The 14763-nt window shown below is 34.1% G+C and overlaps 1 protein-coding gene across 2 annotated transcripts; it reads right to left on the reverse strand.

Annotated features, from left to right (window-relative positions):
* Positions 1–213: 213 nt before the first annotated feature.
* Positions 214–1906, reverse strand: LOC149571445 (uncharacterized). Of its 2 annotated transcripts, XM_089809183.1 has the most exons (4): positions 1814–1906; positions 1352–1393; positions 717–1241; positions 218–628 (listed from the first exon to the last, which is right to left on the reverse strand). In XM_089809183.1, the coding sequence occupies exons 3-4, from the start codon at positions 1158–1160 to the stop codon at positions 608–610; spliced, it is 465 nt and encodes a 154-aa protein (XP_089665309.1). In that variant the 5' UTR covers positions 1161–1241; positions 1352–1393; positions 1814–1906; the 3' UTR covers positions 218–607. The 2 variants fall into 2 exon arrangements, with proteins under 2 accessions (XP_089665302.1, XP_089665309.1); XM_089809176.1 differs by having other exon boundaries at positions 214–628; positions 717–1393.
* Between the last annotated feature and the right edge of the window lie 12857 nt (positions 1907–14763).

Raw genomic sequence — 14763 nt, forward strand, 5'->3', positions numbered from 1 at the left:
AGATCTGAGAAAAAGTTTAATTTCTTTCTTAGTGTGTCATGTTTAAGAATGGCCATGCTCTGTTACAGAATTTTGTAAGATCTGTAGAAACTCAAAAAAAAATTGAAAAATTATATTGTTAAAGATAACATAATTTTCACAATTTGTTATTAACTATTTTGAATATTTTAAATTAATTATCTAATAAAGATTATTCTCATCAAAACTTTGAATCATTCACAAATTTGGAGAATTATATTGTTAAAGATATAAAAGTTCTACAGTTTCTCTCGTTAATTATTTTGAATATGTTAAATTAATTGTGTGATATAACATATTTTCATAAAAAATTTGGATCATTTACAATGTATCACCAGAACGAAAAACAGAAGAAAAACAAATATATTATTATATTTTAAGTAATATTGTTAAATGCATCGATTCAGGAGATCACCTCTCTAATTTTTCATGACATCTGATTTCACTGGAAATTCGTTCATCAGTTTGTGGATCCATACTGCAACCGAGAATTTTCTGATCCGATCATGGAAATCTTCGCTGTCTAATCTCTTGTCCTGTGAATTAATATTTCACCTCTCCATCATCAAGAACGCTTGAAAACACAAAATCAATTTACCTCCTCGTCGACCTGAAAAGAAGAGAAAATAATCAATTCCTCCATGAATTATGTTCACAAATCGACATTTGAAGCTTAAAAAACGTAAAATGAATCATACCTTTGGAGAAGGAACGAAGACGTTGTTATGTTTGGGAGAGCGTAGGGGAAATTGAGGCAAAAGCTCTCCCTTTTGGTCATAAACAATAAGCCCTGAGAATTTTAGAGGCTTGCATCGCTCTCCCATCAGAATTCTCTTCTGCCACAGGAAATCGCCATTTTCCTCCGCTTCGTCTTTCTCGTTCCGCTGCCATTTCTTACTCAAGAGGAGGCTTCTGAAAGTTTTCATGAAACCCTTGCCCCTGGACTCAGCCGTTTCCTTCCGATTTCCTAAACAAGCAACTTTGCACCGCTTCTTGTGCTGATTTTTATATTCCTTAGCGCAGAGAGCCGCAGCTACAGTCGCCGCGGCAAGCACACATACGACCACGGCTAGTAAAGCCGCGGCGCCGGACAAGCAAGAAGCCGCTCCTCCAAACCCTACCAGCCGAATCCACCTCGCCATTTAAGCTCTGATAACTAAATAGATCAGCTTACTGAACAACTTCTTAGTCGGAAATTCGTTGCCGATCTGACTCCTTTTAATCTTCTTCCGGGTAATTTAAGATTACAAATGCAAATATAAAGTTACTGTAACAACCTTTAAAGAACAGAGTTGAAATTTTCCATTTTGCAACAAAAAGCAGCCTAACTTACCATGCGATTCAATCTCAGCTGACTTGAAGCAATTTAAATTTCCTGAAAATTATATAAACAACTTTAGATCCTTCATCTCGCCATATAAATCCATCACCAGACTTGAAGAAATTTGAATTTATTGACATGAAATGTAAGCTACAGAAACAGCCTGGTTAAATTTATCTCACGATACGACTCCATCACCGGACTTTAGCGATTTAAATTTTTTGAGATAAAAGTCCAGAAGTTAGAGAAGCAGCCTTAAATGCATCTCAACTTACGATTCCATCACAAGACTTTGAACAGTTTAAATTAATTGAGATAAAATGGAAGTTACAGAAACAGCCTTAGATCCATCTCTGTCTCACCAATTCTAAAGCAATTTAAATTTACTTATACGAAACGGAAGTTACGAAAACAGCCTTTAATCCATGTCACCGTGTGATTTCATCACGAGATCTGAAGCAACAAAGAACTTACTAGGATCGAAGGAAGGTTACAGCGACGGCCTCTCATGAGAAAATATCCACCTTGATTATCATCCGAAATTTTGGAAACCATCTACATTTCCTCAACCAAATGGAAGGTACAAAAAAGTATTTATAAATTTCTAGATGCTTTTTCCGATGACAATTAATGACTATTTTTAAAATACTTCAAAATCTTTCCTCTCATACATAACACTTTGACTACCTTCTTCTTCACATTAATTGTTTCTTCATAACTCCGATCTACCTAGTTTTTTGCAACGTGCATAGTCCTAATACAAAGTTCTCATTATAAATTTTATTTGACGCTTACTTTGTTTTATTTAAGTTTTTTTAAATGTTTTACTATTTTGTTTTGATAATATTAGGGTAAAAATCAATGCATCCCGGAAAGAGTATGAGATTACAATGTTAATTTTTTCGATGTTTTTAAGCATTGTTCATTTAGTATTATATTTTGGTTTTAGTTAAAATGATAAAGTTTTAGTTAAAAGAACTTATTTCTTTTAGATAAAAATAAATAAATTTTAGTTAGTAGAATTCATTTATTTTACCTCTATAAATCATATAAGAATGCACAAATTTAAGTTAATACAATCTACATACTTTAGATTTATGAATCATATATTTATGTTAACATTTAAATTTCATTTTTTCATTTATAAAAATAAATTAAACTAGCATACTTAAATTTAAAAAATTCTACATGTATAATATAATATAAGAGATATCAAAATTTAAATATGGTGTCAATGGGCCCTTAGTCTACTAGTGAAGTTGAAAGGTTCGTAAAGAGTTCACCGGGGATGACTTCAAAATTGAAAAAGGATGAGGACGAGATTGTGCCCTAGGTGAATTTGATAGAATGGATAAGTGGTGATTTTTTTGTTGTCCCCAAATAGATTCAAAACTTTCTCTTGTGAAACTAAATGAATACATTATTGTCTATATATGAAATATTAGAATTTTTAATGTAACCTTTGATATAATTAATGAAGCTCAGCACATACTAGAGTAATATGAGGATGGAATCTCAAAGGAAGCTAGTGGAGGATCACTAATTGGAAGCATAAATAGAGGAAGAAGAGGATATGGGGAATGAAGAGCGAGGTAAACAAAATGCAAATCATGAGGTTGTTGATAATCGGGGATGAATAACATAATTAAGAACTGAGAAAGGACCTCAAGAAGGTCATACCACCTACCTTTGATGTTAAAATAATATGTGATGATGTTGAGGCATGGATAATATCCATAGAGAATTTTTTCCACATCCACAATCTTTCTGGAAAATATATCTATGTGCAGTGCTTTCTAAGTGATTAGTGAAGTCAGTACTTGGTGGAACAATGAGATAGCAAAAAGGAGGATGCAACTTGTTGATATTTATTGGGATGATTTTCTAGTACTTTTTTGTATGAGATGACTACGTCTATTTTACTATGATAGGAAGGTAGTTGAGTTCCAAAACTCGATACATGGAGTTTGGTTGTTACCTAGTACTATGAGAAGTTATGCAACATAGTAAAGTATGTACCATAGTATCATTGGGATGAGCATTTCAGAATGACAAATTCATACTTGGGTTACATCCATAGATAAGATAAAATTTTGATATGCATGAGCCTGAGATTATGGACTTTTCTATAAGGAAGGACCTAAGGAAAGACTAGAAATTTTAGCAGGTATCTTCAATGAGGGTGAATCATAAAAGTTATGTTTCTCGTGGATTTAAGAGGAATTTTTTATATAACAAATAAAAGTACACTAGATGACAACTAGGTATCACAAGATATATATGAGATGCATAGGTAGAGGAAATAGAGGAAGAAACAATAATAATGGTTCTCCAAATTAAAATAGATGCAACAACCAAAATGGGAACAACAAGAATGGTAAAAGAAGGAACAAGCCAAATGGTAGACAGGTACCACAAGATGGTTTCTTCACTTGTGGAGGTGGCCACTATGTCAATGCTTGTCCTTAGTGATCAACCCATAGAGATGGGAAAGGACCTTGTACTCAACATCATATACATGAATCTATTGACCATAAACATGCCAAATTTTAGGCTACCCTAATAAAGTTATTTGGTAATATCTTTTGTCATGATAATTTTATTTTGATTGATAATGGAGCTACAAAATTATTTATAGATCCTAGAGTTATTTATCCATTACCAATTAGAGAAAAAATTATGTCAAGACATTTGGTAGAGCATGATAATAAGAAAGGTCTAAATATTGATCAATATTTACATTGCAATGAGATTTCAGTTCTAAATTTTCAAATGCAAGTAAACTTGTATGTTCACCTTTAGGTTCCTATAATGTCATTTTGGGTATTGACTAGCTAACACAAGGCCATAGTGAACTACAAGGACCAACCAATTGTGTGCCTAGGTCATACAATTAATCTTATAGTACTTTGGGTGTTAAAAGGGCATTTGAGCTTAGAGAGATTTCTACCATGATGTTCAAAAAGGAAAATAGGAAGGGGTGTATGTTGTACGTAGTATATGTCAAATATCTTAACACTCATCCTAGTATAGAAGAATTTCCTATTTTGCAAGAGTTCAAGGATGCTTGTTCGGAGGAACTACCATATATAGATTGGAATTTTATATTTTTGAAGTTTTTCTGATGTATTTTTAAATATTATGTTCATTCCTTCTTTTGGTTTTTCTTTCTTTTGCTCCCCATGCCTCCTCTACTTTATTTTATTAAGTCTTGGTACCCATCTTTTTATCATTTTCGTCATCATATTCTCTCATCTTGATGATGGATCATTGTCTATGATTTTAAAGGTTGATGGTAAAAGTTATCATACATAATCATACTCAAATATATTTATGTTCAATATGGGTGACTGCACCAAGATGGTGTACAAAAAGGGGTGTTATAAGTGGACACCTTTTCTCTAAAATCAAGTAAACTTAAAATTGGACAAGACATTTGAGGGTCATCCACTAAAAATGACAAGATGTGTAAAACATATAAATTGTAGAACTCTAAATCTACTTTCTAAACTACTAAAGTATTTACAAAATGGATAAGATTAGGTGGGTCAAACCCTGAGCACATGAAAAATAGTTCCTGATTTTTTTAGAAAACATAACATAGTTGTTTTTGTATGCAATACAAAAGACATAGTTATGTATAATATTTTGCACATCCCTTTGGTAGGATGATAATTAAGAGTCATATCTAGAAGTTGTGTATTTTTTTTTGTAATTTTATGATGAGTATTTTCTTTGTTATGAATTATTGAATAGACTACGTCCTAAAATTTTGGTACATCTTTGTGTGCTGAGAATAACTTGCATCAAAATAATTGAAAATGGAAACTTTTTTTAAAAATATGTATATAATCAATGTGTAGAACAGTAATATGTAATTTATTTTGAATTTGGTTAAGTATATCAAAAATGATTTAAAAAAATGGTAGACATATGTCTGTGAGGAATGTCAAGGCATTAGTAAAAGTAATTAAAGTTTGCAATGTTAATATTGTCCAAAAAAACAAAAAATATATATGGTTACAAAGCTAAGAGGATGTGTAAGATTATGGTGGTGATTTTAGAGATACCCATTTCACCATTACTATACCTAATGAAGAAAAAAATGATAATTCATCTTAGAAGATGAAAAAACATCTAAAGGAAATAAAATGGAGGGAAACAAGTCTCTGAAGACTTTGGGTCATTTTCCTAGGTTATCGTCAAGCCATAACCTGATCAGATTTTTTGGATTCAAATAACTCGATTGGGTTATGAAAATAAAAAATTCATTCATAACCCAATTAGGTTTTATAAAACTAGATCGAGTTCTACAAAACCTGTTCGAGTTTAGTACTACTACTTTACAAGGTTAGATTGACAGCGAGAGAGAGAGAGAGAGAGAGAGAGAGAGAGAGAGAGAGAGAGAGAGAGAGAGAGAGAGAGAGAGAGAGAGATTGGGTTATGTATTATACTAAACAAGTGTTTATCATATCCCCCAATCCTTGGCTCCATTTCATCATCATCTCTCTCTCTCTCTCTCTCTCTCTCTCTCTCTCTCTCTCTCTCTCTCTCTCTCTCATTATACTATCCACATCTCTCTTTCTCCTATCCCCTTCTCTCTCTCTCTCAATCTTTATATCATATCCACTAATCTCTCTCTATCCTCTCTCTCTCTCTCCTATCCCCCTCCCTCTTTCACCTATCCCCTTTTGATGTAGAGATATCAAAAAAAAAAATTCTTTTTAAAACCCTTGGGTTTCAAGCAAATTCAAACCTTCTATCAAAGATTTTATCATATCTCACACATCCTAGCATCTCAAGACTTTAAATCTAATTCATTTTAAAGATATTCCAACCCCCTAAACATTTATGAAGTATTAAAACCCTTATCATTCCACACAAACATGTGACAAAGTTGGAAACAAGAAAAAAAAAATGTGAAGAACAATACCTAGAATTTTAACCACTGTTCAATAAATTTCAGTTTTCTCCCCCATATGAAAGAGTTAGAACCTCCAACCTTATTTATTGGAAAGATAATTCAAATATCTATCCAAAAATATAAGTTTCATACATTAACCAAGTTGCATATACAAATGGGAACCAGATAGTGACAAATATTTTTTCAAAATCAGAAAATCTCTCTTGTTTCTATATCCAAACTTGTTAGAAAAACCATTTTTCGATGTTCATACATTTTCCCTATGATATAATTCGACCAAAAAAGAATATATAAATGTGAATATTTTCCTTTTGAGTTATTTTCTATTTAAAAGACTCTTATACTTATAAACTTTCTAGAATTTCCTAGTTTTAAAAGTGCAACTTTGTATTATGCAAGCAATATTAAACTACCATGCATTTCTATTTGTGTGACCCCTATGAAACACTTGGATGATCCTAATATTGAATTAAATGAAATAATTAAATTCTTATAGGCTAGTTGACAACTTAAACATGATGGCTTATAGGTGTGTCAAATTATGTAACTGTCTTACACAATAAGCCTTTATTATAACTAAATGCAATTAAAAGACTAGATGACATGAACACAACCTATCAAACATGAATAACACAATCTATCCTAGTGCATGATGGACATATGTACATGTGGAAATGAAATTAAAAATCTCTTTATGTAGGTGCTCCTGCACCATACACCCCAGGCAAATTTATCTCAAGCTCACTTGAGATGAGCTCTTGCATAGTGGTAACTTTCTTCTTTATATCTTCCTTTGTCATCCACAAAAAATCTATATCAGAATAGCCTATAATTTTTACCAAGTTCCTCCTTCAATGGTAGATCTTTAATTTCTTCTACATCAGCAATCTACCATGTATCAACTCCTTCATTAGCTACTTTGAATGGTGTGAGGTCTACTATGTTGAAGATGGGAGAGATTCCAATCTCAGGTGGCAATTGAATCTTATAAGCATTGGTTCCAAACTTCTTCACTATTTGGCAAGGACCTAGTTTTCTCAACATGAGCTTGGTATGTTTACCTTTTGGTAGCCTCTCCTTCTTGAGATTAGCCCACACTAAGTCCCCAACTTCAAATTCTAAGTGTCTCCTTTTTTTATTTGCATGTTTCTTATACTTTTCAGAGGTTTGATGGAGTCGTACTTTGACTTCATCATGGATCTCTTTTATGACTATAGAAAACTCCTCTCCTTGTGCACTAACTTGTTCTTGTGAACTCATATCTCTTAACTCCAAGATCCCTCTAGGATGAATTCCATACACCACTTGAAATGGTGACTTTCCTATACTCCTATCGATGGAGTCATTATATGCAAATTCAGCTTGGGGTATGATTGCATCCCACCTTTCTCCATGTTGCCTTGTGAATGATCTCAACAAATTTCCCAATGTTCTATTAACTATCTCTATTTTCTCTCAATTAAATTGGTTCCAAGTTTTCTCCATAAAGTCCTCCAAAAGTGTCCCACAAACTTCGCATCCCTATCTAAAACTATGTTGAGAGGTAGCCCATGAATCCTTATGACTTATTTGGAAAAGAGATCTACTATATGGTAAGCATCACTGGTTGATTTACATGGTAAGAAGTGAGCCATCTTGATGAACCTATCCACTACAAAAAAACACACTATCGTGCCCTCTTTGTTTTCTTGGCAACCCCATTAAAAAATCCATTGTTATGCTTTCCCATGGCCTAGATGGTATTGGCAAGGGTTGATAGAGCCCTACATTTGTAGTCCTCCCTTTCTCTCTTTGACAAATCATACATGTTTCCACAAAGTTTCTAACATTAGTATGAAGTTTAGGCCAATAGTAATACCTCCTAACCAATTCTAAGGTTTCATCAAAACCAAAGTGTCCACCCATTGTTCCACTACATTTCTCTTTTATAATATTTACCTCATAGAGCACCTAGGTACACATAGTTTCCCTCCTTTAAAAAGAAGTTTGTCTTGTATCCAAAAATTAGAAAAATCAACATGGTATCTATCGCCAAACTCCATACATACCTTGTTGATTTCACCAAAATCCAAATCTTCTACATACATGTCCTTTAGTGCTTCAATTCCCACACTTTCTAGATGAATTTGGGAGATAGTCATGTTCCTTCTACTAAGAGCATCAACATACTTGTTTTCTATACCCTTCTTATTCTTCATGGTGAAGGTATAGCCTGCAAAGACTCCACTCATTTCATATGCCTATGACTTAGCTTGTCTTGGCTATTCAGAAAACTAAGTGCTTGGTTATCTATATACACAACAAACTCCTTTGGTAACGAGTAATGTCTCCACCTTTGGATGGCTTGAACCAAAGCATACATTTCTAAGTCATATGAAAAGTATTTCTTTTTGGCTTCATTTAGCTTTTCTCTTGAGAAAGCCATTGGTTTTCCTTCTTGAGTAAGAATAGCCCCTATAGAAACCTTGCTAGCATCACATTCTACTTGGAAAACTTTGTTAAAATCATGTAAAGAAAGAATTGGCTACTCACTAACCTTTTTCTTAAGAAATTCAAAAGCTTCATTTTCTGATTAACTCCATGCAAAGTTACACTTCCTTCCACCTTTAATAGTTTCTAACATAGGAGCACATATATGACTGAAATTTCTTATGAATTTCCTATAAAATGAATCAAGACTATAAAATCTTCTAACATCTCCAACTATTTTACGAGGTGGCCAAGATGTAATAGCACTTATCTTATCTTTATCCATCTTCAAGCTACCTTGGTAGATCACAAAACCAAGATATGTCAACTCCTCTTGCACAAACAAGCAGTTTTCCAAGTTTATCACCAATTTCTCATCATGATGTGTTCTCAAAACCATATCAATGTGCTTTAGGTGTTCTTCCTTTGTCTTGCTGAAAATTAATATGTCATCCAAATATACTATGATGAACTTACCATTGAAGTCTTTGATCACTTCATTCATAAGTCTCATGAAGGTACTAGGAGCATTAGAGAGTCCAAATGGCATTACCTTCCACTCATACAATCCATCATTGGTTTTGAAAATTTTTTACACTCATCTCCGACCCTTATCCTTATTTGATGGTACCCACTCTTTAAGTCAATCTTGGAGAAATACTTTGCACCTCCCAAGAAATCAAGCAAATCTTCAATTCTTGGCATTGGAAACCTATACTGATTATAATCTTATTAATGGCTCTTGAACTAGTGCATAGCCTCCATGTTCCCTCCTTCTTGGGTGTCAAAATAGCAAGTATAGTGTGTGGACTTAAACTTTTTGCAATTAAACTAGAATCTAGCAACTCCTTTACTTGTCTAGCAATCTCCTCATTTTGTTGAGGTGTCATCTTGTATGCAGCCGTATTTGGTAAAGTAGCTCCAGGAATGAAATCAATACAATGACTAATGTCTCTTATAGGTGGTAAAGACTTTGGCATACCTTCTAAAATCAAACCTTCATACTTATCCCAAAGTGCTTTCACTTCGCTAGTAATTGCCTTCTTTGTTTCAGCCTTCTTCTTGTCATTTTCAATTGATCCTTGTGTTTGTGGTTTAGGTATTTTGGTTTAGGAATCAAAAGAAAACAAGGCTTAGATTCATGCTTCATGTTTTGTAAGAACTCCTTCTTATCAACCATCATAATTTTTGCTCCCCTCTCTTTATTCTCTTCCACTTCTTCATGATCAACAAATGGAATCAATCTAATCACCTTTTCATCCTTCTTGATGGTGTATACATTAAGTTTTCCATTGTGTTGTTCTTGAAAATCATATTTCCAAGGTCTACCAAACAATAGGTGCCATGCATCCATGTCAACTATATCAAACAAAATTCTGTCCTTATACTTTCCAATTTGAAAATCAACCCATGCTTGCTCATTTACAAGAGTTTTTTGACCCTTTGATAGCCATGAAACCTTATAGAGAAAAGGATGAGGTACTCTCCTAAGTTTTAACTTTTGAACCATCTCAAGAGAAAATAAATTTTCAATAGATCCTGACTCAATAATGACTTTACATACCTTACCCCCTAATTTGCAAGCAATCCTAAAGATGGTCTTCCTTTGTGGTGGCTCCATGGTAGTAGGCACCTTCATAAGTGCTCTTCTCATCATCATTTTTTTTTCCTCTTTTGGGTACACTATCTAAATCAGGCATCTCCTTCTCTTGTTATTCATCATCTTGTATTGAATCTTTTCTTCTTTCACCTAGTGATCTTGAACTAGCTCTATCCAAGCACTTAGATGCATAATGTCCCTCCTTATTGCAATTGAAGCAAGTTATTGGACTTTCCCTTCTACCACCAAACCTACCTCTTGAATTCACTCTTCTACCTTTGAAATTACCTCTAAAATTTCATTTACTTTGAATGATTTCTTGCCTTATCTCCTTATGGTCTTCATGGATTTGTCCTCTTCCTTGGAAGTTTCCTCTTCCCCTATGGTTTCTTCCTCTCCCTCTACTATTTTTCTCTTGTATTCTCTTCAATTTGGCTTCCACCTTCAATGCTAATTGTAACATTTCTAAATTGTATCAGGACACAATAGATTAAGTTCTTCTTGAATGTTCAACCTCAATCCATTGAGGTATCTAGCAAATTTTACACTTTCACATTAACTTTGTTTTTCCCTAAGGCTCAATTTTTGGAATTCTTTATTATAGGTTGTGACATCTAGCTCCTTTTGTCTTAAACGTTGTCTTCTTCTATGTAGTTGGATTTCATAATCCTTAGGTGGGTAAGTTTCTCTTACCTTGGCACTCATCCCACCCCATGAATTTATCATGTTCTTACCTTCTTTGACTCTTTCTCCTTGGGTGAAATTCCACCAAGTGAGCGATCCTCCCTTCAACTTTGACTTGGTAATCTATACCTTATCTTTTTCTACTACATTTTCACATTCAAAGTGGTTGTTCAAGGATTCTATCCAATCACAATAGCATCAGCATCCATCTTTCCTGAAAAGATGGGTAGGTCACCTTTGGCATCCTTCTTGCCAACTCTTTCAAGGGCTTCTATGAAGTATCTCTGGTCTGTAAGAAAGTTAACCACTCCCTACTTAGGGGCATTTTCTTCTTCCCCTTCTTCCTCTTTCTCTAAGAAAACCTTTACTCTTTTATCCATCTGACCCTTCAACTTCTCAATTTCATCCAATAACTACTTATTGGTTTTCTCGTGTTCTTGCATCTTCTTTGCCAATTCAGCATTGGTAACCATGTTTGATGTCTCAGCTTTAGACTCTAATTTTGACATAAAACCTTATTGTTTTAGAATTTTTTCCCAAGATCTTATACCAATAATGATGCAAAGATATCAAAAACAACAAATTTCTTTGTAAAACCCTTGGTTTTCAAGAAAATTCAGACCTTCTGTCAAAGACTTTATCATATCTCACACATCCTAGCATCTCAAGACTTTAAATCTAATTCATTTGAAACATATTCCAACCCCCTAAATATTAATGAAGGATTCAAACCCTTATCCTTCTGCACAAACATGTGACAAAGCTGGAAATAAGGGAAAAAATGTGAAGAACAATACCCAAAATTGTAACCATTGTTCAGTAAATTTTAGTTTTCTTCCTCATACAGAAGAGTCAAAACCTTGAACCAATTCTTTTGGAAATCTAATTCGAATATTTATCCAACCATATAAGTTCCAAACCTTAACTAGGTTTCCTATACAAATGGGAACTAGACAGCAGAAAACATTTTTTTTCAAAAATCAAAAAATCTCTCCCGTTTATATATCCAAACTTGTCAAAAAATCCTTTTTTTTTTTGTTCATACATTTTCCCTATGATATAATTCAACCAAAAAAGCATTTATAAATGTGACTCTTGGCCTTTTGAGTTCTTATGTATTTAAAAGATACTTATACTTCTAAAATTTCTAAAATTTCCTAGTTTAAAAGTGCAACTTTGTATTATGCAAGCAATATTAAACTACCATGCATTTCTATTTGTGTGACCCCTATGAAACGCTTAGATGATCCTAATATTGAATTAAATGAACTAATTACATGCTTATAGGCTAGTTGAAAACTTGAACATGATGGCTTATAGGTGTTCCAAATCATGTAAGTGCCTAAAACAATAAACCTTTATTATAACTAAATGCAATTAAAAGACTAGATGACATGAACACAATCCATCAAACATGAATAACATGATCTATCATAACATATGATGGACATATGTACATGTGGAAATGAAATTAAAAAAACTCTTTATGTACGTGCTCCTACACCACCTTCTCTCTCACACACACTCTTTCTATCCTTTCCCCAAATCTCTCTCTTTCTCCCTCTCTCCCTCTCACCTATCCCTTTCTCTCACTCATTCTCTCCATCTCTCTCTCTCTTTCTATTATATCCCCTTTAATCTCCCATAGTCTCTCTCTCTCCCACTCTTTCTATCATATCCTCCTAATTCTTCTCTCCATCCCACCATTTCTCTCTAATTCTCATTTTTTTCTATCCCCTCCCTCTCTTTCTCCTCTCTCTTGCTCTCCATCTCTCCCTCACTCTTTCTATCATATCCCCTTATCTCACTCTCTCATTTTCTCTCTCTCTCTCTCTCATACTCTTTATATAATATCCCCTAATCTCTCTCTCTCTCTCTCTCTCTCTCTCTCTCTCTCTCTCTCTCTCTCTCTCTCTCTCTCTCTCTCTCTCTCTCTCTCTCTCTCTCTCTATTATATCCCTAATCTCCCTCACTCACTATTCCTATCATTTCCCCTAATCTCTCTCTCTCATATCCCCTCTCTCTCTTTCTCCTATCCCTTTCTCTCTCACTCATTCTCTCCACCTCTCTCCCACTCTTTCTATCATATCCCCTAATATTCCATAATCTCTCTCTCTCTCTCTCTCTCTCTCTCTCTCTCTCTCTCTCTCTCTCTCTCTCTCTCTCTCTCTCTCTCTCTCTCTCTCTCTCTCTCTCTCTATCATATCCTCTAATTATTCTCTCCATCCCATCCTCTATCTCTCATTCTCTCTTTTTCCTATACCCTCTCTCATTTTCTCCTATCCCCCCTCTCTCTCAATATTTATATCATATCACCTAATCTCCCCTAATCTCTCTGTCTCTCTCTCTCTCACTCATATCCCCTAATATCTCTCTCTCACACTCTCTATTTCTATCATATCGCGTAGTCTCCCCTAATCTCTCTCTCTCTCACTCTCTCTCCCATACACACACTTTCTCTCCATCTCTCTCTCACTCTTTCTATCATATCCCTAATCTCCCCCTCTCTCTCATATACCCTCTCTCTTTCTCCTATCCCCTTCTCTCTCACTCTTTCTATCATGTCTCCCATAATTTCTCTCTCTCCCTCTCCTATCCACTTCTCTCTATCATATCCTCTAATTCTTCTCTCCATCCCATCCTCTCTCTCTCATTCTCACTTTGTCCTATCCCTTCCTTCTCTTTTTCCTATCTCCTTCTCTCTCTCCCTCTCCCGCTATTTCTATCATATCCCTTAATCTCTCTCTCACACTCTTTCTATCATATTGCCTAATCTCTCTCTCTCTCTCTCTCTCTCTCTCTCTCTCTCTCTCTCTCTCTCTCTCTCTCTCTCTCTCTCTCTCTCTCTCTCTATCTCTCTCTCTCTATGTATCCCCTTCTATCTCTTTATCCTAGCCTCACCCTATCTCTCTCATTCTCTCCATCACTCCCTCCCTCTTTCAATCTACCTTTGTGTAGTAGTAATACAAAACCCGATTAGGTTATTAAGTTGGATAATTAAAAAAATCCAATCATGTTTTTTGAATTATATTATTTAATAACCTGATCGATTTTTTAAAAACCTGATCAGGTTTTTTAAAGTATAATGGCCAAGCTTGGATATAAGGCTTGGTTGGTATTTCACTTTTAATTAACTCGATTGGGTTATTGAAAAAAAATTTCTTTTTTTGGGGCCACTTTTTTGTACACCAACTTGATGCACACACCCATGTATGACCACATTTTTTTCTATCACTCATCACGTCTATTTTTTAAAATGTAGCATCTACCTCATGTAGTATGACATGCAAGATTCTACCTAGTTTATTCATAAAAATTAATTATTTACAAACAATTTTCCTACCATTATAGAAACCCTCCTAGCTTAATAATTTATTCAAATAAGATAATTAAATCTATGCACAAAAAAATAAAAAATTACATTCAAATATCTTACTATACAATCTTCATTGAATCTAAACTTTAATAACTCATTCTTTTATTAAATGGATTATAATATTGTAAAGTTGTAAATTTGACCCTACCAAATGAAGGCTAGACTCCCTTGAGAATTTAGTTCGTGACATACATTCAAATATCTCCAAATTGCATAAACTATTGGAAATTTCATAGTATAGACCAATAGAAGATATATTTTAGTTCTATAAATAGAAAGACTAGATGACAAATCTAAGTGTCTAGGCCAAAGATGTCAGTGTAGTGCACGAACATCTATGCAACATGTTGTCGTCATGTACAAACGAAAAT

This window comes from Cupressus sempervirens, chromosome 2 (assembly GCF_028749045.1).
Source record: "Cupressus sempervirens isolate cs-2001-9-10 chromosome 2, ASM2874904v1, whole genome shotgun sequence".
Taxonomy (NCBI): domain Eukaryota; kingdom Viridiplantae; phylum Streptophyta; class Pinopsida; order Cupressales; family Cupressaceae; genus Cupressus; species Cupressus sempervirens.

Excerpts from the sequence above, each read along its gene's own strand:
- LOC149571445 (XM_089809176.1), bottom strand. The coding sequence starts at position 1,160 with ATGGCGAGGTGGATTCGGCTGGTAGGGTTTGGAGGAGCGGCTTCTTGC. Across the intron at positions 629-716 it reads TCTTCGTTCCTTCTCCAAAG|GTCGACGAGGAGGTAAATTG; the intron begins GTATGATTCATT and ends TCTTCTTTTCAG.